This window comes from Micromys minutus, assembly GCF_963924665.1.
Source record: "Micromys minutus genome assembly, chromosome: 5".
NCBI classification, from domain to species: Eukaryota; Metazoa; Chordata; class Mammalia; order Rodentia; family Muridae; genus Micromys; species Micromys minutus.
This window is the reverse complement of record NC_137974.1, coordinates 54,484,119-54,509,853: the sequence shown is the minus strand read 5'-3', so window position 1 is coordinate 54,509,853 and position 25,735 is coordinate 54,484,119. Positions and strand designations below refer to the sequence as shown.

The 25,735-nt window shown below is 41.0% G+C and overlaps 1 protein-coding gene across 2 annotated transcripts in view; it reads right to left on the bottom strand.

Moving 5' to 3' along the window:
* The window catches only part of TBC1D5 (TBC1 domain family member 5), a 446,523-nt gene that overhangs the window by 28,542 nt on the left and 392,246 nt on the right, over nucleotides 1-25,735 (bottom strand). For both annotated transcript variants that reach the window (XM_080917354.1, XM_080917355.1), the window contains one exon: nucleotides 5,525-5,624. In XM_080917354.1, the coding sequence (XP_080773480.1) occupies nucleotides 5,525-5,624 (100 nt within the window). The remainder of the gene's footprint in view (nucleotides 1-5,524; nucleotides 5,625-25,735) is intronic.

Below are 25,735 nucleotides of genomic sequence, written 5' to 3'. Positions count from 1 at the left end.
AGACCCAGTGACCTCCTCATAGAATTGCTGGGGACATTAGCTGGGACAGTCAGGTAAATACCGGGGCAGTAATTAACTGGATAAGATTCTTGGGTGGCTGTATAAATTGCAGACACTTTCAATGTCTAAATGAAAACCATCTTCCTATTGCCAGATATGGAGTCAGACTCAGACCTGGTGTATAACCATGAAAACTTATTTTCCTCCTGATCTCTATGTCAAGGCTTTACCTTTGCCCCCAGCACACTCTACATTTGATTAGAATATTAATCTTCTTTTTTTCCTGTTTCCTAAGCTACTTCTTCCAGAGCCCTAGTTTCCATTAGCAAGCAAGTACTTAATAAATATTGGCTGTGTTAGCATTAAGGCTTGGTTCACCCCATGGGATAGATGTGGTAAGGAGTTTACCAGCTAAGGAAGGGAAGGTACTGATATTATCACTCTGACTTTAAAATGAGAAGTGGCAGAAGAATGTGAAGGAAACAACATTATGTGATGGCTTCCTGAGGTGAATGATCAAGTTGGGTGTTCTCCTTGTCAGCTATGGTACAGTAAATTCTTTTGTAACTAAGTATGCTAAATACTGCATTTAATTCTAGTGAGCAGAGACTTGTACAAAATCACCCAAGAATCCCCTTGAAGATACAAGTCTTTAGGAAGCAAACTGCACACTGCACAGAATAATCAAGAATTCTATTTTGCATTTGTCTGCTAGAATAGCTGAAGATCCTAAATATAGCACCTAGGGAAGAAACATTACTTAGCTAGGGTATAGCTACTCAAATATGTATACTGCACTGTCTTCATGCTAAAAGGCAACTCATTGTCATGATAGGTTAAACTAAAACAAACCAGACAGGTGTGTGTATCTACATGTACACTCACTGAAAAGTACTCATAGAAGAAGACTCACTTCACTGGAGCATCTCTTTGTAGGCTCACGGACTGGTAGGGCTGCCATGCACTGTAGCAAAGCTATGCCAGGGGGCTGAGCTATGACATGACATGGCTTATTATTTTCTTCTGGAGGGAGATGGAGTTGGAGGGCCAGACATCAAAATGCTGACACTATGAATTCAGAGTGAGGTTAATGAAAGTGAAAAAGTTGGATACTATAATTTCCATAGATATCCTTTTAATATTGTGTTTATAAATTATCAGGAAATAAAATTTATAAAAATTTTAATAGAGGCATGTACATTGAATTTTAACACTGGCCTTTGCAACTAGTTCTAGCATAAATATTATGCTGTGCAAAACTGGTAATGGTGTGCGCCACAAAGAGGAGAAGATCTGAAGGAGACACTGAACTGCGAGTTCCAGTCCACGAAGGGCTTGGACTGGGCTTCAGCTTTCCTGAACCTTGGTTTCCCCACCCATGAAACAGAACAGCTGGGGTAGTTCCAGGGCACTTGTATGTTTTAATATTCTTTAAAAAATATTTTGTGTGTATGTTTGTATGCAATTACCTACAGTAGACAATAGAGGGTGTTGGATTTCCCAGATCTACAGTAAAAGGTAGTATGTACCCTGTTATGTGGGTGTTGGGAACTGAACTCTAGTTCTTTGTAAAAGCAGAAGTGTCTTTCACTGCTGAGCCATTGGCTCAACCACAAGCATCTTTACTGCTCCATATTATCACTACGGCACTCTTAGCAAGAGTGGAGAAAGACAATTCCTTTACATCACTGTATAAGATCCTTCCATTGCAAGTGTGACATGCCTGCATAAAGACAGCCTTTGACTGGAAAAGAAGCTACTTCCTCAACAATGTGGGTTGAATGTGTGTGCTGTGGGCACTAATTCTGCAGAGTAGGCAGCCAATGCACTCTGGAAACAGTAACTACACAGTCCAGCTCCCTAAGATCACACAAGTCCAGGCTGCCACAAATGTGCACATCTATGTGAAATTCAGCAATTTTCAAAATACCTTGAGCTCAGCTCAGGTTAATATCATCAAAAGCTTTCAACCCAACTGTCAGGATGATGAGCAGGGGAGTAACTATAGCAACAGAATAATGAACATGGAAAAAATAGTCTGAAATTGACAGGGTAAGTTTAGATCTAATAAAAGTATTTTCAATTCCAAATCTTTGCATTTTGCACAGAGTTAATAAAATTAGGACTCTGACAAAACAAATCCTCCTTCAGCACTGAGCTCCAGACCAGGAGGAGATATGCCAGCCTGCCAGCCGTTTGAACAAACACTACTAAGTAATTTTTTTCCAGAAAGCTTTTTCTCTATTTGTTCTGCTATCAGTTATAAAACAGCCTTGATTAGCACTTGACATTTTAAGTTATTTATTCACACATGATGAAAACAGAGAATGATAAGGAATTCTCTTGAGATGAACAAAACATCAAGAAAGTAATGAACAAGAGCAAAGAATCCTGGGAAATAACTGTTGTAATAATGCTCTCAGATGGCACACACCTTGGCAGCCTGCAGGCTGCATGTTAGAAAGTGCTCAGGTACCAAGTCATGATTGAGTTATTCTTGTTTACAAACTAAGGTTAGGGCCAACATATCAAAATCTGAAAAATCTTTTTGTATCATTTGAAAATCAGTATGTGTTAGGTGTATAAAAATGGTCCTAGATCTTCAACAACCCATGGCGTCCTGCATAAGCCAGAACTAAGTGCTATGACCCTGAGCTTCCCGAGACTCAAAAGGGAAAGAGGAAACAATCCTGATAAATATCCCACTTGAGTCATGGCCCCATCCTAGTGTTTAAAAATAAATGTTGGCAACAAACTGGCAAGACTGACATTCTTATCTTATTTACTGAGGAAACTCGCAGGCAGGCAGGGCTAAGTGCAGAGTCAGGACGAGGTTCTCTGTTTCTTCGGTAGCACCCTCTACTCTCAGCAGAGCCACGCTCTGTACACAGGCTGATCTCCAAGTGCAGCCCACACTGAGCTGTCCACACCTTTTCAGTGACTGCCTCATATTCTCAAGCATATCGATTAGGTTCCTTGGAAAGTCCTGACAATCTTTTAGCCAAGCAATTGCTGTAAATGATTATTTTCATATCAAGTGCATTCTGCTTCTTGCTTTTTAAACTTAATCCATATGAATATATAAAAATAATTTAATTTTTATAGACTACATTGCTATACCATAGCTAAGATCTTACTAATAAATATTTCACTCATCCCAACTTTGATCTTTTAAATTATAAATTTAAAAAGGCATCTCATGCAAAGAATGCTAAAAGTAATTAAAATAATAATTGCATAAGTTGGACAAATCAAGAGCGTCACCTGAATCAATTTTTGTGTTTTATACAAATCTTTCTTCAGGTGATAATCATCCATAACCAGAAGTAACTGCTGTTGCTTTGTGTAGCTGCTGAAAAGCAGCCATGGGTGTTGGAAAAGACATTTCTTCCCAGAGCCCTTCAGCCCCACTTTAAAACATGCAGCCTTGCCATTTATATGGGGAAGGAAGCCAACAGCTCCACGAGGGATTCTGAGTGTGAAATGGATGCACAGAACAAACCACCTCCTACACTAGCTGGACACTCTAAGCTGGACTGGGCTTCTCTTTCCATTTGAATGAAGCCCTGCCCCCTCCCCATGCCTCCAGAAATGCTCCCTTAGCACTGGTTAAATGACCAAAGTCAGAGAAAAGGCTGCTGGGAAATTCCCAGGTTTTAGTAAAGCTGCTTCACATGCTGCCTTGTACAGCAAACAACTGGGAAATTTTCTAGAAGGGTTTCTTTCAACTCTTGGTAAATCTTCTCCCAAACACTTTTTGCTTAAAACCAAAATCCAAAATAAAAGCATCACTTATTCAAGTAGTCAAGAAACTGAACATTCATACACCCTGATAATTTAAAATTAAATTGTATTTAAACAACAAAAATTAATCATGTAGCATACATTATTTCTATATAAACTATCTCATAAGTGCTTTATATTCCTTTGTGCAAATGTGCGTGTGCGGGCCAGTGCCACAGAGGACATACAGGTCAGAAAACAATGTTGCAGTTTCAGTCCTTGCCTTTCTAACTTGAGCGAGACAGTCTTCCCAGCTGCTATGGCAGGTCAGTTAGCGCAGGAGCTTCTGGTGATTCTCTTGCCTCTGCCTCCCATCTCTCTGTGAAAGTATCTTTGTGACTATGGAGGCTTGTGCTAATGTTAAACCACAGTCCTGGGGATCCCTCCACACACAGGTTCTTAGGCTTGTGGGGCCAGTGCTTTACCCACTGAACTACCCTCTCATCCACACTGCTTCTTTTCGATGCATTTCTGAGTATGATCACATTAAGAGAATGTAAGAGGCATATAAACCTGCTCCCATATGCTTTTAAAATGATCCTCAAGTACCAAGCCAGTAAAGGGGTTGGAAGGAGAGGAACCAGACACAACTGGGCGGCTGCTGTGGGTGTGGCAGTCAGCAGCCTCTCTGCTGACCTGCAGATCTACCAGGATTTTCTACTGCCTCTGCTTCTTCCCCATTTCCCCCAATAGAACTTTAAGAGCAGAAAATGACTTAGAATAGAGCAGGCCCTGGCCAGTTGCTTCAGGAGGCAACTTAGACTGTCATCTTCCATATCTTAAGACAATATTTATTACTCACTTGAAGTCAGTGTGGGTCAGGCTAATCCAAATAACAGCCACATTGGTCACTTATAATAGACTGATGACCTCACAGGCTTTAGAGAGTGCTTGATGGGGTCAGAAGTGGAAAATGCATCGCCAGGGCAGATTCCAGGGATGGTTACACCTGGAGGAACTGCTGGTGGGAGGAAGCCTTGTTGGACACCCTCTGGTTTCCTCTCAGAGATGAACATGCTTGTGTGTGTGTGTATGTGTATGTGCATGTCTGTGTGTCCTGACTTCATGTAGTAGCTGGTGCTGACATTCTGCCATGTTTCTTAAAGCAGCATGCTGTATATGGGCCGAGAAAAAGTAATACTATCCACACAGAAGCTTCTGCAAGTCATACCTACTGCAGGAACACAAAGTGCCTCAGGAGACCAACTTAAACATGGGGCCTTCACAAATGGTGATACCAGAAGATCTCTTGCTATGGCACATTTATGACTCATGTAATCTGAACTTGTAATTAGGACACTTCTATTTTATAAGTTCCTGCACTTCCGATGGAGAGCTAATAAACTAGAGAAAGCATTATCAGATTAGGAACTGTATCAGTGCTTGCAGACTGTGGCCTAAGCAATGTATCTGACTGGTTTCAAGAGCTCAGCCTTTTTGTTTTCGGGAGACAGACATCTCCAATGGCAGTGTGGCAGTTAGGAGGTGAACCATTCCTTTGTTTTCCTTTGTTTGAATTCCTACTTTGCTTATCTGTGATGATCTCAGGACAGTTTACTCCCTGTCCTTTTTTTCTGCTTCAGTACAATGTAGGTGGCAATAGTTCCTCCACCACAGGGTTTTCTGTGAGAAATGAAGGACAGGATTTCCTCAGCAGGAGCTGACTGTGGGCCTGGCACACAGCAGTGCTACTGTCACTGTCTGATCAGCGTTCTCTCAAGGGACACCATGGTTCACCTACCAAGATGCATGTCCATGACCTTTGCACAGTACTTGCACATGGCATCGAGGTCATTCAGCTGTCCTTGTAGGAAGGAAATCTGGGCTTCTAATTCTTCTTCCTAAAACCAAAGAGACAAAGATTTTTTAAGGTAAATACTACATGTGATCTTAAGTTATTTTCCTTTTCTTATTTTCAATATTGATATTAATAATAGTACTGTTGTTTTATTTTTGAGACAAGGTCTAACTTTGTAGCCCTGGCTAGCCAGGAACTCTCTATGTAGACCAGACTGGCTTTGAACTCATAGAGATCCACCTACCTCTGAATCCTAAGTGCTAGAATTAAAGGTCTGTACCATCACACACAACCTCCATATATAATGAAAAAAGAAAAAAAGCCTATTACCACCACCATCATCAAAAAAGAGTAAAAAAGAGATTAAAAAAAAAAATCTTGGGGAGTAGGTAGGCTGAAGACATACAGACATACAGAAGACAGCCAGGCAGCTGCAATGTACCAGTCTGTGATAGATGGAAGAGACAGAGAAAAGGAGCAGTCTGAACATTAAGAGGGGTGGAACTGCAGATGTGAGGATGGAGAGGAGCAGACTTGTGAGTAGGCTGTCCTGACACCCAAGGCCATGGTAAAATCCCAGCCCGTGCCGCAACTGAGAGCCACTGGGTCAATGGCCACTCAGCAACAGAGGTCTGTGTTGATGACCATAGCTTATATTACCACTAAAGACCATGCAGATGTCCCTGGTCTGGGCTGCCCCCAAGACAAAGTGTCCAAGGGCTATGCAGAGCTGAACTAGTCCCCTCAATGGTTGTGGTACTCTCGAGAGCTGGCTCCACCTCTTACTGGCTGCAGCACTTGAGAGAGCAGGCTGTGCTTCTTGCCTGGACAACAGTAGGGCTAGCCCTGGTGGCAGAGGTGCAGGTGAGCCCGGTCTGAGGGCATGAGCCAGGGAGAGCTGACTTTGCCCTGTGCTAGCTGCAGCATTGGGTGTGCTAGTCAAAGCAGTGCTAGAGAAGAGCTCCCCCTGAAGGTGCAAGGTCTGGAGAGCTGCTGGCTGACCAATTCTGCTACCATCCTGACCAAGACCCAGGGCTTTGACTTGGTCCACCCAATATCTACCCCATCTATAAACTGCTGGTGTGTGTGAAAGTACAGAATCTGCCAGTCCTGCAGATCTAAAGTTATAGGATCTCCAAGACATAGGGCAACAACAGGGTATTTGGGAGGAGTCCCAGTATGGATCCAATATTGATCGGTTAGCAAAAGCCAGAGGTCTTGAACCAGACCAATAAGATTAAGATTCATTGCAATGAACATTTGCAAGTAAAGATGTGTGGACAAAGGGTGTACTGTGTGACACACTGTGACATACCACAGCTTCCACAAGGAGATATTTTCTAGGTTTTATTCTGGTTTTTTAGTTTTATTTTCTTTTGAGGGACCTCCCACATATACAAGGGCAGAGGGCAGATATGAAGGAACAGGGAAATATGGGATTGGGATGCATGATGTGAAACTCACAAAGAATCAATAAAAAGGTAAAACAAGCAAACTAATAAACAATCTCAGGTATTCCTACTTAAATTCTAGTTTCGACTATCTGCAAACATACAACACTGCATAAAACTTACATAAAATATACATTTTATTTCGTACAATATAATGTCATTCTATGTTCTCTCCCCCAGCCTTGCTTGGCTTTTCTCTACCTCCATATCTACAAGCTTTATGCTCTCTTGCATCCTTATTTTTTTTTAATCAAAAGAAGAAATGAAAAAATCAGTAAGTCATAAAACAGGACGAAATGGAAAGCTTACAACAAAACATTGAGTTGGTTTTGTGTTAGCCAGCTATCTTTAAAAACACTGAGCAATACAAATTAAAATGGAAAACTGGGTTTTACTAGCCAATTCTTCCTAGGCAATTCCATTTTACTTCACACACACACACACACACACACACACACACACACACACACACACACACACACACACAAGAAACCAAGACCTCTGTCACAGAAACCTTATCATTGTCTAGACAATGATAATCTCTTAAAATGTCAGCTTTCTTGGCAGCAGGTAATTAGCTATTCTTATATTTCCTCTCTTGATATGAAGCTGGAGCATTTTGTTTGTTTGTTTCTAGAAGGTACCCTAGGGTGAGTCATTATGTGTAAAAGCAATCTAAGTAGAAGTAGTAGGAAGAAGGAGAAGACTATTCTCAACAATAAAAGAACTTCTGGGGGAATCACCATCTCTACCCTCAAGGTGTATTACAGAGCAATAGTGATAAAAATTGTATGGTATTGGTACAGAGACAGGCAGGTAGAACAATGGAATAGAATTGAAAACTCAGAAATGAGTGACCACCTGTGGTCACTTGATTTTTGAGCTAAAACCATACAGTGGAAAAAAAAACCCAGAAATTTCAACAAATTGTGTTTGTTCAACTGGTGGTCAGCATGTAGAAGAATAGAAATCGATCCATTCTTATTGCTTTGTACAAAGTTCAAGACCAAACAGATCAAGAACCTCCAGATATGCTGAATCTAATAGAAGAGAAAGTGGGGAAGAGTCTAGAATACTTGAGCATTGGAGAGCATTTCCTGAATACAACACCAATGGCTCATGCTCTAAGATCAACAATAGACAAATGGGCCTTCATAAAATTGCAAAGCTTCTGTAAGGCAAAAAACACTGTCAACAGGACAAAACAGCAATTAACGAATTGGGAAAAATCTTTACTAATCATACATTTAATAGAGAGCTAATATCCAATATATACAAAGAACTCGAGAAGTTAGACTCCAGAAAATCAAATAACCCTATTTAAAAATGGGGGATAAGCTAAACAAAGACTTCTCAAGTGAGGAATACTGAATGGCCGAGAAGCACATAAAAGAAATGTTCAACATCCTTAGCCATCAGGGAAATGCAAATCAAAACAACCCTGAGATTCCACCTCACACCAGTCAGAATGGTTAAAATAAAAAACTCAGGTGACAGCAGATGCTGGTGAGGATGTGGAGAAAGAGAAACACTCCTCCACTGTTGGTAGGGTTGTAAACTGGTACACCCACTCTGGAAATCAGTCTGGCAGTTCCTCAGAAAATTGGACATAGCTATACCTGAGGACCCAGCTATACTACTCCTGGGCATATACCCAAAAGACTATCCAACATATAACAAGGACACATGCTCCACCATGTTCATAGCAGCCTTATTTATAATAGCCAGAAGCTGGAAAAAATGCAGATGTCCTTCAACAGATGAATGGATATAGAAGATGTGGTACATTTACACAATGAAGTACTACTCATGTATTAAAAACAATGACTTCATGAAATAGGCAAATAGATGGAACTAGAAAATATCATCCTGAGTGAGGTAACCAATCGCATAAAAACACATATGGTATGCACTCACTGATAAGTGGATATTCACCCCAAAACCTGGAATACCCAAGATACAATTCACAGACCACATGAAGCTAAGAAGAAAGACCAAAATGTGGATGCTTCAGACCTTCTTAGAAGGGGGAACAAAATACTCATAGGAGGAACTATGGAGACAAAGTTTGGAGCAGAGACTGAAGGAAAGGCCATCCAGATACTGCACCACCTGAAGATCAATCCCATATACAGTCACCAAACCCAGACAATATCGTGAATGCCAAGAAGTGCATGCTGACAGGAACCTGATGTAGTTGTTCCCAGAGAGGCTATGCCAGAGTCTTACAAATATAGAGGCTGATACTTGCAGCCAACCATTGGACTGAGCTTGGAGTCCCCAGTGGAGGAGCTAGAGAAAGAACTAAAGGGATTTGCAACCCCAAATGAAGAGCAATAATATCAACCAACCAGACCATCCCTAGAGTTCTCAGGACCTAAACCACCATCCAAAAAGTACATATGGAGAGACCCATGGCTCCAGCCCCACATGTAGCAGATGGCAGCCTTGTGGGAGGAGAGGCTCTTAGTCCTGTAGAGCTCGATGCCCCAGTGTAGAGGAATGCCAGGGCAGGGAGGCATCAGGGAGAGCGTGGGTGGTAGACCACCATAATAGAAACAGGGGGAGGAGAAATGGGATAGGGGATTTCTGGAGGGAAAACTTGGAAAAGGCATAACATTTGAAATGTAAATAAAAAATTAATAAAAGATAAAGGGGAGGAGGAGAAGTCCTCATTTTGAAGAAAAAAAAATTAAACATGTGGACAATTTCCTAGAGAAATTTGTAATATTTTGGGAGTTTTCCCCAGAGAAAGGCACTAATCCTTATAATTTGGTATATTTAGCCAAGACAGCTAGAGTGGAAAAGCAAGAATGTGGCCAGGGATGACACAAGAAAGAACATGGGTTTTCCAGTCTCCGGTGCTTTTGCTCTTATATAAAAGTCCCCTGTGCCAGTAACGAAAGGGAGGAAAGACCTCCTGAGACATTTCTCTTCTTTTTAAGAGAGTAATTATAATTTGACTGGTTGGGTGGAAATTATAGTTGAAAAGGTCCCCTGTAGGTGTACTGCATTTTGAAGACACAGGCATGCAGCACTGAAAAGCATTGATTTGAACTGCAACCTCAAGAGGTCGTAGCAATGTGCACTGAAAAATGTCTACTGTAGGATTACATAAGCACTTCCCATGTTCTTTATGCATCCTATGAAATTCAGCAGCTCCTCCTCCTCTCCAATAAGGATAAAGAGTGCAGAAGCTCTAATAGGATGCTAATGGGAGCATGTAGAGCTAGCCATCCAACTCCAACTGGCTTCAAGGTGAAATAGAATGGGCCGTTTCAGGCCACTTCTCTCTCTTCCTTTCTCCATCCCTTTCCACAGCTCTGTTCTGTAAGATAACTATGGAAATTAGAGAAAGCTGCATCTCTTGGCCTGTGACAGCTGCAGTCCAGATGTGGAGATGACACCATACATTCCTTCTCTTTGAAAGTGCAAGTGGCCTCATTAGCCTGCAAGAATCCCTTTCCATTTCTTGCATTTGTATTGGCCTCACTGCTTTCATTAGGAGACTGCAGAAAAGTCAAACTATATCAAGTTGGGGAAAGTTTATGAAGCTTGGCAAATTCTGCTTTCCCTAAAGGAAGACCACTATGTTATATATGAGGTTCAGGTTAGAGCATCCAAGAATCAAGGTGGAAGAATGGTCATAGGGGAAGCAGTGAGACTCTAGACACATTAACATGTTGTTCTGACATCTTTTAATCCATCCTAGCTGTAGACAGGCAAGAAAGAGATCCAGTTAATATTACCTAGAGCAAAGCAAAGCCTAAAGAACCCTGTCCAAGTTCCTGTCTCAGAGACTGAAGGTAAAAATGGAGCCCTACGATGCTATATTTTGAAGTTGTTCCTTATGCATTGAGAGATGGCTGAATGTGGGTGACTGTTGTATGAAAGAAACTTACATATAGCACCAAGAAACTTAAGTTCTATTACTATCTTGTGGCCTTTGGTCATCTCCCTCTCCAGCCCTGGTGGAAACTCAACTCTCTGGAGGATGTAAACTCAAACTTTGCTCCCAGAGCACTTGAAGTGGTAGTGAGCTGGGGCATGAAAGCAGACCACACCGTAGAGTGCACACATCTTATAATGACACAAAATACATCGCTCTGGGAAACTTGGCCCCAGCCTCTTGCTCCCTTCACAGAGTCATCTTTTAGTTGTGGTAACAAACCCAACCAGCATCTAGTCCTGGACCCAAACTAGGATCTTGTTGTAGCTAGTAGTTAGGGTGTTGACAACTCAAAGCATACAAAGAACAACAGAAAAGAGAAGCTTCCTGGTTTGAAATTAGGTTTACTCAGGGTAGTAGTTTATTAGATTAGCAACCACATCTGTTAAAACACAAAAGCCCCTAGAAACTTTAGTCCCTGGTAGGCACTCTTATTCAGAAGGTTTTATTCTTCTTGGTGGCTTGTTTTTGGAAAGCTGGGAGGGACACACAGAGGACAAAGATGTGGCCTTCTGGTTTGAGGCACTGAGCAGTTGCAGAAGAGTTTGCAGCTCTGCTGCTCTGCCATGCTAGATGCTATCAGTGTCTGTTAGAGAAACGGGCGCTACCTGTGTGCGTTTCCCTAGGGACTTGGCTGCTAAATTTAGAAGGATAAGAAACTACAATTTTTCCAAGTTTTGGTTTTCACGTGGGGCTCTGTTATAAGCCTGGAATCCAACTGAATTTCAACCCAGACAGAACCAATGTCCACGCAAACACGGGAAAGGGCACATTTATTCTCTCAAACCTTCATTTTCAGGGGAAAGCTTAGTGAGACCAAAGAAGATTACTCTGGTGAAGCAGGTGCAAAGGGCCAAGAACCTCTTGTACTTGGCAGTCTGAAATGCAGTTTCTCATCCCTACCAAGGTTGCTGAATGTGAGGAACATTCTTAGAGCCTTCAGCCATCACTCAGAGTTTATAAATAGGAATGGGATCACGTGGGAACAAAGGGTGGCTTGCCGCTTATTCTCATCATATTATATAACTGCCATTCTAAAACTGTCAGAAGCCACTTTAATCTCTGAGTGTCTCCTGCTGTGCACTCCTTCCAGCTGACAATAAGGCTGCTTTAGTCACTGAACCCAGCCTTCTGTAATAAAAACAAATGCTCGTCCAGTCACCCTGAGGTTGTAACCGCTCACTGTGTTTACTCTTTCTTGCATGGTCTACTTTCAGTTATAGGAAAGAATGTGGTGGGGTCATGATGAAATTCTGGAATAGCCGTTCCTGGGTTCAAAACCCATTTTAACGACTTACTAATGGAATAACGTTGAACAAATTCTTTAATTCTTCTTCTTTACACCTCTGCCTGCCAGAAATGGTGGGAGAAGAAAATGAATATGCATGGAGATTACTGGCAGAACATGTACTCAGTAAGTCAAGTCTTACAATTTCTTTTTAAACAATTAAGCTAAAACAAGGAAACAGCCTTGAAGTACAGAATTTTAAGACTCACTGTCAGCAAATACTAGTTTCTGGTTTCAAAACTTCATGTGGCATAAGATCAATAAAGGACATAAGAACCCAGCATTGTCCTACATTTAGAAAAGCAAACCCAGACACAAGGCAGGAAATGGCCACCTGTGGCTGGGCTACCTACAGACCCCAGTGTATCTGGAAGCCCTGTGGGACACTTAGCGGGCAGGGGCTACTTGCCTAAAAAGGAAACAGCTAGCATCTAACTTTTCGGAGATCACATTAAATGTACTGACAAAGAGCTTTGCATGTATGAATCCAATTACTCTTCACAACAAACCAGTGTGGCAGATTCCCTCATTTACATGACAGCTATTCCTCTGTCAGCCATAGTCTCTGCGAGTCTATACTCAAGGTAAAAATGCTAAACAAGAACCAGGTCACTGGGCCGCTGTCCCATTTCCTCCGTGGGTGCACTCACACTCGTGCTGTGTATGGCTTTACTAGCAGATGTGTCAGTTCCCTCTAAGACACACTTACCACTGTATGGACCAACTCTAGTGGCTCCCTAAATTATTTCCTTTCTAAAATGTTTAGAAATGGTTTAGCATGGTGGCAAATTTCACATTCCACTACTTCTAAGGACGAGGCAGGAAGACTGCTGCGCGTTCCAGGTCAGTTTGGGCAACACCATGAGACCCTACTTGAAAGAAGAAAAAAGGCATTTCTACAGGGGCATTAAATTGGCTGAATATTATGCAATTTGGTTGTTTATAAAATACACCTTCCATATATTAGTTATAAAAATGCTTCAATACCTTTTTGATATGTTTTAAGTATAAGTTTTTGTAGTTTACTATTTACTTATTTATCAAATTGTTTTCTTTTCCTTTTTTTATTGGATATTTTCAGGTGTTATCCCCTTTCTGCCAATCCCATTTCCCCTCCACTCTCCCACTGCCTCCACAAAGGTGCTCCCTCCTCCCAACCTCTCTCTCTCACCTCAGTGTCTTGGCATTCCATTCACTGGGAAAAAGACCCTTTGCTGGATTAAAGTCCTCTCCTCTCATTGATGCCAGACAATGCTGTCCTCTGCTGCATATGCACCTGGAGCCATGGGTCTCTCCATGTGAACTCATTGGGTGGTGTTTTAGTCCCTGGGAGCTGTGGTTGGTTTGGTTAGTTGATCATTTTGTTCTTCCCATGGGGTTGCAGACCCTCTCAGGTCCTTCAGTCCTTTCTCTAGCTCCTTCATTGGGGTCCCTGTATTCAGTCAAATGGTTATCTGCAAGCATCCTCCTCTGTATTAGTATGGCTCTGGCAGAGCCTCTGAGGGGGCATCATATCAGATTACTGCCAGGAAGCACTACTTGGCATAAGCAATAGTGCTTGGATTTGGTGGCTGCATAAGGGATGGATCCCCAGATGAGGAAGTCTCTGGATGATCTTTTCTCCAATCCCTGCTGCACTATTTGTCCCATTATTTCCTCCCATGAGTGTTTTGTTCTCCCCTCTAAGGACTGTGGCATCCACTTTCTGGCCTTCCTTCTTTTTGAGCTTCATAATTTCTGTAAATTGTTTCTTAGTTATTCCAAGCTTTTTGGGCTAGTATCCCCTTATCAGCAAGTGCATACCATGTGTGTTCTTTTGTGACTGGGTTACGTCACTCAGGGTGATAGTTTCAAGTTCCATCTATTTGACTAAAAAATTCATGAAGTCATTGTTTTTGATAGCTGAGTGGTACTGCATTGTGTAAATATGCCACATTTTCTGTATCCATTCCTTTGTTGAAGGACATCTGGGTTGTTTCCAGCTTCTGGCTATTATAAATACGGTTGCTATGAACATGGTTGTGCTTGTTAGATGTTGGACCTTCTTTTGGGTATATGCCCAGGAGTGGTATAGCTGGGTTCTCAGGTAGTACTATGTCCACTGTTCTGAGGAACCACCAGACTGATTTCCAGAGTGGTTGTACCAGTTTGCAATCCCACTAACAATGGAGGAGTGTTCCTCGTTCTCCATATCCTCACCATCATCTGCTGTCATCTGAGTTTTGGATCTTGGCCAATCTGACTGGTGTGAGGTGGAATCTTAGGGTTGTTTTGATTTGCATTTCTCTGATGACTAGGGATGTTGAGCATTTCTTTAGGTGCTTCTCACTTAGGTGAGAAACATTTGTTTAGCTATGTACCCCATTTTTAATAGAATTATTTGATTCTCTAAAGTCTAATTTCTTGAGCCTTTTATATATTATTGGATACTAGCCCTCTGTTGGATGTAGGATTGGTAAAAATCTTTCCCCAATCTGTTGGTTGCCATTTTGTACTTTTGACAGTGTCCTTTGTCTTACAGAAGTTTTGCAATTTTATAAGGTCCCATTTATTGACTCTTGCTCTTAGAGCATAAGCCATTGGTGTTCTGTTCAGGAAAATTTCCCCTGTGCCTATGTGTTCTAAGCTCTTTCCCACTTTCTATTCTATTAGATTTATTGTATCTGATTTTATATGGAGGTTTTTGATCCACTTGGAATTGAGCTTTGTAGAAGGAGATAAGAAAGGATTGACTTGCATTCTTCTGCATTCTGACTACCAGTTGAACCAGCACCATTTGTTGAAGAGGCTGTCCTTTTTCCACTGAATGTTTTTAGCACCTTTGTCAAAGATAAAGTGACCATAGGTGTGTAGGTTCATTTCTGGGTCTTCAATTCTATTCCATTGATCTACCTGCCATATGTGAGGGTTCATTTCTGAATCTTCTATTATGTTCCATTGATCAATATGCCTATCTCTGTACCAATACCATGCAAATTTTAACACAATTGATCTATAATACAGCTTGAGGTCAGGGAATGTGATCCCACAAAAGTTTTTTTATTGTTGAGAATAGTTTTTACTATCCTGGGTGTGTGTGTGTGTGTGTGTGTGTGTGTGTGTGTGTGTGTGTGTGTGCATACTTGTACAAGGGAGTGGCAGGTGAGTAAAGTAGGAACCAGTAATGAAGTCAAGTCAGAGACCTGGGATTAGCAGGAGCTTCAGATGGACAGAAAGCACTCTCCTCCGTTCTTCCTTCCAGGAATATGTTAGATGCTGCGGTCTGACATGCAGTCTGCTATCTCCTCTGTCCCTAATGGAAACCATGTTTATGGGTCATTCAAGGGCAGCAGTGACTGTTAGTCCTGCAGCAAAGTGAGGCAAGAAGGGTCCCAGAATGGGTTCTGCTCAGCTTCTAAGAGTGTCCTCAGATCACAAGACAAGCAGACACGGAGTCAACACTGACAGCAGCAGCAGGAACTAGCCAAGAATAGCAGCTAGAGACAGGAAAGGCGCCCAGTTTTGCTTGAACAGATGGGTGAACAAGAAGTGGGAAGCACAGGAAATGGAAAGTCTTGATGTGAAGGAGGAAGGTTGCAGATGCTCTGAGGAAACTGTGGTATACACAGGGTAAAACACATACGCGCACACACGCACACATATACACTTGGTGTGAATGAAACCCAAGCCAGAAGCATATGGCAAGAGCCCTGGAAGACAGCATCAGGAAACACAGAATAAGAACACAATGACTACATTTCACATTGCATTAAATTACAGGGTATGGGCGTGTGAAGCAGTTCAGCAGCTGTACTGGAGAACAAGCTAGGATATGAATGCTACAGCCCTAGCATTAGTATATAAGAGTCTACCACACACCACATTTATGACTTTAACCAATCAGCAACTCTTTGAACCTGACTATAAGACGGTAATACTATTTAGTATGTCCTATAATTATTAGAGGATTGAATTATGGGAGATTCTTAATAAAGGACACAGTTTGGCTGAATAAGCACTTTGTAAATGTTAACTTTTTGTTGTTTTATACTATCAATGTGATCCTAGAGAGTTATCCCAGGGAATCATGGATGCATATAAAAACAACTGACGATATTAGTCAAACATCCAAGGACAGCACGTATACACACACAAACCCTATATGTTCTTTAAAAATATTCTGTTGAAGGACAATTCATAGACACATAACAAATGACTAACTGGAAAAATAAGATTGCAATGTATAAGTGATTTTTATTTTTTTAAAAGTAGTCTTGACTTTGAAAAACAAAGTGGGATTATGCCCCTTTTCCTGGATTTTCTACAAGGATATGGGGTTATGTTTTTATAAGAAAATAGGATTATTATGTGAATAACATACTAGGGAAGGCAGTTTTTAAAAAGCAAAAGGGTTGGCTGGAGAGATGGCTCAGTTGGTGAAGTGCCTGATGCTCAAGCATTAAGACTCAGCTTTGGACCCCAGCACCAACTTCTCATCCAGCTGTAGCTATGCATAGTGTACTCCAGTGGTGGTGACACGGGGATACATGGGCACGGATCTATGGAGCTTGCTAGACAACCAGTCTAGCCAAACTGGTGTGTGTGTGTGTGTGTGTGTAAGCAAGCACATCTGTGCATGTACAGGAGAGTGGCAGGTGAGCAAAGGAATAACTAGTAATGAAGTCAAGTGTAAGAACTAGGAGAAGAAGATGCTTCAGACGGGCAGAAAGCCTCCTTCAATTCCTCCTAGTAATGCGATAGAAGCTGGGTTTAGGAAGAAATCTTGTCTCAAACAATAAGGTAGAGAGTGACTGAGGAGGATACCTGATTTCAATACCTGGCCTCCTTAATTTCTTACATACATGTACATGCAAACATACAACCTTGTATTGTGAGTTTTATGCTATACTGCTTTATGATATCAGCAGGTCACGTGCACACATATGCTCAGGAGCTATTTGGATATGTAAACAGAATGGAAAACACACACACACACACACACACACACACACACACACACACACACACACACACAGAGGAACGTGCCGGTTAATTTTAAAATGCCTTGGTTATCTCAAAGACTGGGGACTCCTAAACTCTTACCCCCAGGCCCAATCGGGGAACTGGACAGTGGCTACTCACCCATGATTTTAAATGGCAAGTAGGCGTTTTCTCCTATTGCTTCTGCGTCCCATCCTTCTATGCCGAGTTATGGTGATTGTGTCCATTCCTCTCTCTGTATTACCCTCACAGCTATCAGTGTCCACCCTGTGACCAGCTATTAGCCATTGTCATCTTTGATAGATCAAAACTAATTAGGGACAAAAACCTTCAGCATCCAAACATGCAGATTCCTGATTGAACCAAAGCTTTAGAGCCTATCTCCAACACAGCCGGCCCAATAAAACTGATCACCATGGGGAAAACAGATACATTGTTTTTCTTTTTAATCATTAGTGATAATTTTAACGTAATGCTTAAAAATGCTTACATTCTAGAGGTCAAACATTCTTTTTTTAATTAATTGAACAACTTTATTAAAAAAACAAAGACAAGTATACAGTTTTTAAGCATTTTTGCATGAAAGTTTATGGATACATTTTTGTTAGTATTTGATTTCTTAAAGGTTTGATAGTATGCATTAAAATCTTACTAGTTACAATGAACATAAAGTACATGTAAAACAAGATGTAACCTGGAAATAGTCAAAGTTTTCTTAGTGTGTAAAAATTAAGCGTAATGGTTTTTCATTTTCTTTCTTTTTTTTTTTTTGGCCTTTGTTTTTCTTGAAATTCATATAGTCTGTGAGTTGTTTCTAGGATGTTCAGAGCTTTCTGAGGTTAGTATCTGATTATCAGTGACTGCATATTATGTCTGTTCTTTTGTGACTGGGTTATCTCACTCAGGATGATATTCTCTAGATGCATTCATTTTCTTAAGAATTTTATAAAGTCATTGTTTCTGATGGCTGAGTAGTAAGTAGTCCACTGTGTAAATGTACCACAATTTTTGTATCCACTCATCTACTGAAGGACATCTGGGTTCTTTCCAGCTTCTGGCTATTATAAATAGGGCTGCTATAAACATTGTGGTGCATGTGTCTTTGTTGTATGTTGGAGCTTCTCTGGGGTATATGCCCAGAAGTGGAATAACTGGGTCTTCAGGTAGTACTATGTCCAATTTTCTGAGGAATTGCCAGACTGATTTTCAGAGTGGTTATACCAGTTTACAACCCCACCAATAGTTTTCTCCACATCCTCGCCAGCATCTGCTGTCATTTGAATTTTTGATCTTAGCCATTCTGGTTGGTGTGAGGTGGAATCTCAGGGTTGTTTTATTTGCATTTCCCTGATGGCTAATGATGTCAAGCATTTCCTTAGATGCTTCTCAGCCATTCAATATTCCTCAATTGAGAACGTTTTGTTTAGTTCTGTACCTCATTTTTTAATAGGGTTGTTTGATTCTCTGGTGTCTAGCTTCTTGAATTCTTTATATACCTTGGATATTAGGCCTCTGTCAGATGTGGGGTTGGTAAAGATCTTTTCCCAATATGTTGGCTGCCATTTTGTTTTCTTGACAGTGTCCTTAGCTTTACAGAAATTTTGCAATCTCATTAAGTCCCCTTTGTCAATATTTGACCTTAAAGCACAAGCCATTGGTGTTGTGTTCAGGAAATTTTCTCCTGTGGCTATGTGTTCTAAGGTTTTCCCTAGTTTCTCTTCTAATAGTTTCAGTGTACCTGGTTTAATGTGGAGATCTTTGATCCACTTCCACTTGAGCTTTGTACAAGGAGATAAGAAAGGGTCTGTTTTCATTCTTCTGCATGCTGAGTGCCAGTTGGACCAACACCATTTGTTGAAGAGGTTGTCCTTTTTCCATTGAATGTTTACAGCTCCTTTGTCAAAAATCAAGTGACCATATATGTGAGGGCTCATTTCTGGATCTTCTATTTTATTCCATTGATCCATGTGCCTATCTCTGTACCACTACCATGCAGTTTTTAGCACAACTGCCTTGTAATATACTTGAGGTCAGGGATGGTGATTCCCACAGATGTTTTCTTGTTCTTGAGGATGGATTTCACTATTCTAGGTCTTTTGTTGTACCTGATGAAATTGCACATTGCTCTTTCCAACTCTATGAATAATTGGGTTGGAATTTTGATGGGGATTGTATTGAATATGTAGATTGCTTTTGGGAAGATGGCCCTTTTTACAATGTTGATCCTTCCAATCCATGAGCATGGGAGATCTTTCCATTTTCTGAGATCTTGCTCGATTTCCTTCTTTAGAGATTTGAAGTTCTTGTCATACAGGTCCTTCACTTGCTTAGAGTCACACCAAGGTATTTCATATTGTTTGTGACTATTGTGAAGGGTATTTTTCCCCTAATTTCTTTCTCCATGTTTGTCCTTTGAGTAGAGGAAGGCTACTGATTTGTTGTTTGAGTTAATTTTATATCCAGCCTCTTTGCTGAACTTTTTTTTATCAGCTGTAGGAATTCTCTGGTGGAATTTGTGGGGTCTCTTTAGTATACTATCATGCCATCTGCAAATAGTTATGTTTTTACTTCTTCCTTTCCAATTTGTATCCCATTGATTTCCTTTTGCTGTCTAATTGCTCCAGCAATGACTTCTAGTATTATATTGAATAGGTAGGGGGAGAGTGGGCAGCCTTGTCGAGTCCCAGTTTTAGTGGGATTGCTTCAAGTTTCCCACCCTTAAGTTTGATGTTGGCTGTTGGTTTGCTGTATATTGCTTTTTTTATGTTTAGGTATGGGCCTTGGATTTCTGTTCTTTCCAAGACTTTTAACATGAAGGGGTGCTGAATTTAGTCAAATGCTTTTTCAGCATCTAGTGAGATGACCATGTGTTTTTTTTCTTTGAGTTTGTTTATATGGTGGATTACACTGATGGATTTCCATATATTAAACCATCCCTGCATCCCAGGGATGAAGCCTACTTGATCATGGTGAATGATCCTTTTGATGTGTTCTTGGATTCGGTTTGCAAAGATTTTGTTGAGTATTTTTGCATCTATGTTCATAAGTGAGATTGGTCTGAAGTTCTTGTTCCTTGTAGGGTCTTTGTGTGGTTAAAGAACGAGGGTTATTGTAGCCTCAAAAGATGAGTTAGGTAGTGTTCCATCTGATTCTATTTTGTGGAATGGTTTGCAGAGTATTGGTATTAGGTTGTCAATAAATGCCTGATAAAATTCTGAACTGAAACCATCTGGACCTGGGCTTTATTAGGTTGGGAGGCTTTTGATGACTGCCTCTATTTCTTTAGGTGTTATGGGATTATTTAGATGGTTTACCTGGTCCTGGTTTAACTTTAGTATCTGGTATCAGTCTAGGAATTCATGCATTTCCTCCAGATTTTCCAGCTTTGTTGAGTATAGGCTTTTGTAGTAGTATCTGATGATTTCTTGGATTTCTTCAGTTTCAGTTGTTATTTCTCCATTTTCCTTTCTGATTTTATTAATTTGGATACTCTCTCTTTGCCTGTAGTTAGTCTGGCTAAGGGTTTATCAATCTTATTAATTTTCTCAAAGAACCAGCTCTTGGTTTTGTTGATTCTTTGAATGGTTCTTTTTGCTTCCACTTGGTCAATTTCTGCTGAGTTTGATTATTTCTTGCAGTCTACTCCTCTTGGGTGTACCTGCTTCCTTTTGTTCTAGAGCTTTCAACTGTGCTGTCAAGTTGCTAGTATATGCTCTCTCCATTTTCTTTTTGGAAGCAGTTAGGGCTACGAGTTTTCCTCTCAGTACTGCTTTCATTGCATCCCATAGGTTTGGGTATGTTGTGTTTTCCTTTTCATTAAATTCTAGAAACTCCTTAATTTCTTTCTTTATTTCTTCTTTGACCCTGTTATCATTTAATAGAGCATTGTTTAGTTTCCATGTGTATATGGGCTTTTTGTTGTCTTTGTTGTTATTAAAGACCAGCCTTAGTCCATGGTGATCTGAGAGGATGCATGGGAGTATTTCAGTCTTCTTATATCTACTGAGGCCTGTTTTGTGACTGATTATGTGGTTAATTTTGGAGAAGGTGCTGTGAGGTACTGAGAAGAAGGTGTATTCTTTTGTTTTAGGATGATATGTTCTGTAGATGTCTATTAATTCCAATTGGTTCATAACCTCTGCTAGTTTCATGGTATCCTTGCTCAGTTTTTGTTTCCATGATCTGTCCATTGATGAGAGTGGGGTGTTGAGGTCTCCCACTATTATTGTTTTTTGCTATTTTTTTTTTTGATCTTGAGTAGAATTTCTTTTATGAATATGGCTGCTCTTGTATTTGGAGCATATATGTTAAGGATTGAGTGTTCCTCCTGACAAATTTTCCCTGTAATGAGTAAAAAGTGTCCTTCATTGTCTTTTTTGATAACTTTTGGTTGAAAATCTACTTTATTCGATATTAGAATAGCCACTGCAGCTTGCTTCTTGGAACCGTTTGCTTGGAAGGTTTTTTCCCAGTCTTTTACTCTGAGATCATGTCTGTCTTTGTCTCTGAGATGAGTTTCCTGTATGCAGCAAAATGCTGAATTCTGTTTATGTATCCAGTCTGATAGCCTATATCTTTTTATTGGGGAATTGAGTCCATATGTTAACAGATATATCTTGGTCTCTCCATCTATGGTGATTGAGAGTTTTGCTGGGTATAGAAGCTTGGGCTGACACTTGTGTTCTCTTAGGGTCTGCATGATGTCTGTCCATGTTCTTCTAGCTTTCATAGTCTCTGTTGAGAAGTCGGGTGTGATTCTGATTGGTCTGCCTTTATATGTTACATGACCTTTTCCCCTTACTGCTTTTAGTATTCTTTCTTTGCTTTGGGCACTTGGCGTTTTGACTCTTATGTGTCGGGAGGAATTTTTCTTGTCCATTCTATTTGGAATTCTGTAGGCTTCTTTTATGCTCTTGGTCATCTCATTTTTAAGGGTATGGAAGTTTTTTTCTACAATTTTGTTGAAGATATTTACTGTGCCTCTTAGTTGATATTCTTCTCTCTCTTCTATTCCTATTTTCCTTAGGTTTGTTCTTCTCATTGTGTCCTGGATCTCCTGGACTAAAGGAGCTGAAGGGGTGTGCAACCCCATAGGAAGGACAGCAAGATCAACCAACCAGACCTCCAGAGCCCCAGGGACTAAACCACCAAACAAAGAGTACACATGGGGATGGGTGACCCTTGGCTTCAGTCACATATGTAACAGAGAATGGCATTTTCTGGCATCAATGGGAGAAGATGCTGTAAAGGCTCATTTCCCCAGTATAGGGGAATGTCACGTTGTTAAGTTGGAAGTGGGTGGGTTGGTTGGGGATCATCCTCATAGAAGTAGGAGGAGGGTGGATGGGAGAGGGCAGAACCAGTAAAGGGAATCACATTTGAAATGTAAAGACATAAACTATCTAATAAAACAAAAGAAAATCTTCAAAGGATAAAACATAATAACTACAAGTTATTTGACAGTTTAAAATTCTGCCATTTAAAAATACTGGTTTATTTTTGGTTGTGATCCTAACCTTTAAAGGATGAGCCATGGTCTCACCTTAGTGAGAGAGGACACACCTAACTTGAGACTGATGCCCCATGGAGTGGACAGGAGTGTAGCCTGGCTGTCCTCCGAGAGGTTCTGCCCAGCAGCTGACTCAGACAGATGCAGACACCATAGCCAAACTGTAAATAGAGTCTGGGGACTCTTATTGAAGAGTAGGGAGAAGAATTGCTAGTCTAAAGAAAATAAGAACTTCACAGGAAGACCGACAGAGTCAACTAACTTGGACCTGAGAGACTGAACTTCAATCAAAGAGTATACCCAGGCTGAACCTATGCCTCCCACACACATGTAACAGATGTGGAGCTTGGTCATCTTGGGGGACCTGAGTGACTAGAATAGGGGTTATCCCAAAAGCTGTCTTATCTCCATATAAGATTCTAGCTGTGCTGCATTGTCTTGACTAAATGGAAGAGGGCGTTCCAACACCACAGAGATTTGATCTGCAGTTTGTGTGTGTGTTGGGGTGTGGTGGTGACGGTGAGGCATCTTCTCAGATAAGAATAAGAAAAGGGACAGGGGAAGGACTATTGGAGGGGATGATTGGGATGGAGTCAGGGAGCAGGATTGAATAAATAATAATAATAAATGTTTAAATAGATCTGTTACAGCTGTGGTTCCATCTTTTAGACCTTCATGTTGTTGTTTTCTAATCAGGCAACCTTAATAATCTTTTGTAACTGCAATATGCTCCCTCTTCTACCAAGCCAGTGAGCCCAGATGATAGATACATTATTAATGACGTTTTTCTATTTGCCACATTTGTATTCCATCAGACCGATGGATTAAATCTCCCAGCCTGTACCAGGGGATTTCATTTGATTTTTCATGGTGCTGCTTTCTGGGCAAGAACATCTGTGCTCTTCTTGGCACGAGAAGCAGGCACCCAACACAATGGCTGACCCAGAGAGAAAGACTTTGGCTAAAGCTGCTTTTGTTGTCATTGTTTTGTTTCACTATATTAAAGATAATTGGCTGTATGAAGATGAAATGAGATTCTGCATGAGGCAACAGTATCTGCATGAGGAGGATGCCCAGGAAGGCATAGTCTGTCATTCTTCTCTGGATATGGTGTCTTTAAATGCTGTGGTCATTTTGCTTTGAACCCAGGTAGTACCTATCTTAAGCATAGCACAGAGAACATATAGGTCCCTGAAGACACTGGGGAGCTTCTAAAGCAGTGGTTCTAAACTTTAACTGGGTACTGTATTACCCAAGAATGATTACCCATGGTCAGGGTCTTCTGTCTGTGTTGATTCCATTCTGTTGACCTTGCTGCTTTAATGATGCCAGATAATGTTAATGTACATCTATTATTAAGAATCCCTTCTGACTCATTTACAACTAATAACTTTTGTAGATACTGGAATGAGTCAGAATTTCCCTCATATGTAGCTTACATAAAATAAAAACAGTATCTTCAATAAAATGCAGGGTACAATATTTAAATGTTTGCTAAATAGACTAGTTTTGAAATTTAAGTGTTAATTCTAGGCAAAAGTAGATGTGCTCATTTTCTTGAGAGAAAATCTGGTGTGTCTGTCTAAGATTCTTTTCAAAGGAGCTCTGGGTCCTGCATATGAGAGGTTTGGTGGTTTGACTGAGAATGTCACTGTATTGGTTAGAATATGCTTGGCCCATGGGAAGTAGTACTATCAGGAGGTGTGGCTTTGTGTCAGCTGTGGGGCTGGGCTTTAAGAGACCTTCCTTCCAAGGAGGGTGACCCCATAGGAAGACCAGAAATCTCAACTAACCCTGACTCCTGAGATTTTTCAGACACTGAGCCACTAACCAGGTAGCATACACTAGCTGGTCCGAAGTCCCCCAACGTATATACAGCAGAGGACTGCCTGGTCTGGCCTCAGTGAGAGAAGATGTGCCTAACCCTCCAGAGACTTGAGGTCTCAGGGAGTGGGGAGACCTGGTAGGGGTGGGGATGAGGACATCCTCTTGGGGACATGGGGATGAGAAAAGGTATGAGGAACTGTAGAGGGAGGACCAGGAGGGGGGGTAATGAATGAACTGTTAAAAAATAAAAGTGTGTGCGTGGTGGGGACCCCTCCTCCTGGATGCCTGCTAGAGAGTCTCTCCTGGCTGCAGTCAGATCAAGATGCAGAACTTTGAGCTCCTTCACCACCACATGCCTGCCTGGATACTGCCATACATCCAGCCATGATGGTTAATGGACTGAACTGAACCTCTGAACCTGTAAGCCAGCCCCAATTAAATGCTGTCCTTTGTAAGAGTTGCCTTGGTCATGGTGTCTGTTCAGAGCAATGAAAACCCTAACGAAGACAGAAGTTGGTACCAAGGACTGAGGTATTCCTTTGATGGGCTTGACCGTGCTTTTGTTCAGAGGACTGTAGATTTTTGGACTTTGGAAAGCAGTGGAATGCTTTACATGGCATTTAATGGGCTATCCTAGAAGAAGTATAGAAGACAGTGGTGCTGAGGGTGATTTAAACTGTGTGCACCTGTTGGCTCTAAAGGTTTCAGAGAAGAATTTTACTATGTGGCCTAGAGACTGTTTTTTATGATATTTTAGTAAAGGATATGGCTGCTTTTGCCCTTGTCTGTAGAGTCTGCCTGAGGCTAGTGAAGAGATTCAGATGATCTGTTATGTTCTCTTTGAGGGGCCCTTAAGAGTACAAGGAATGAAGATTAATGGGTCAGAGTGGTAACACAGGGTGACCTCAGTTGCTGTCTCAAAGGCGTGTTCTGTATGAGGACAAGTGAGGTTGAATGTGGCTTATTTAACGAGAGCAGGCCATTAGTATGAGTTCATTCAAAAAGGAGAACTAAGAAATATCAGAATTTAAACAGTAGACTAGGAAAAACATTAAAGGTGAAAAGGTAGGTAGACAATGTAAAAGGCAAGAATCAGAGTCTAGTCCTGGGAGTAGGGATGGAAAGGGAAAGGAGAAAGACAATGAGGTCA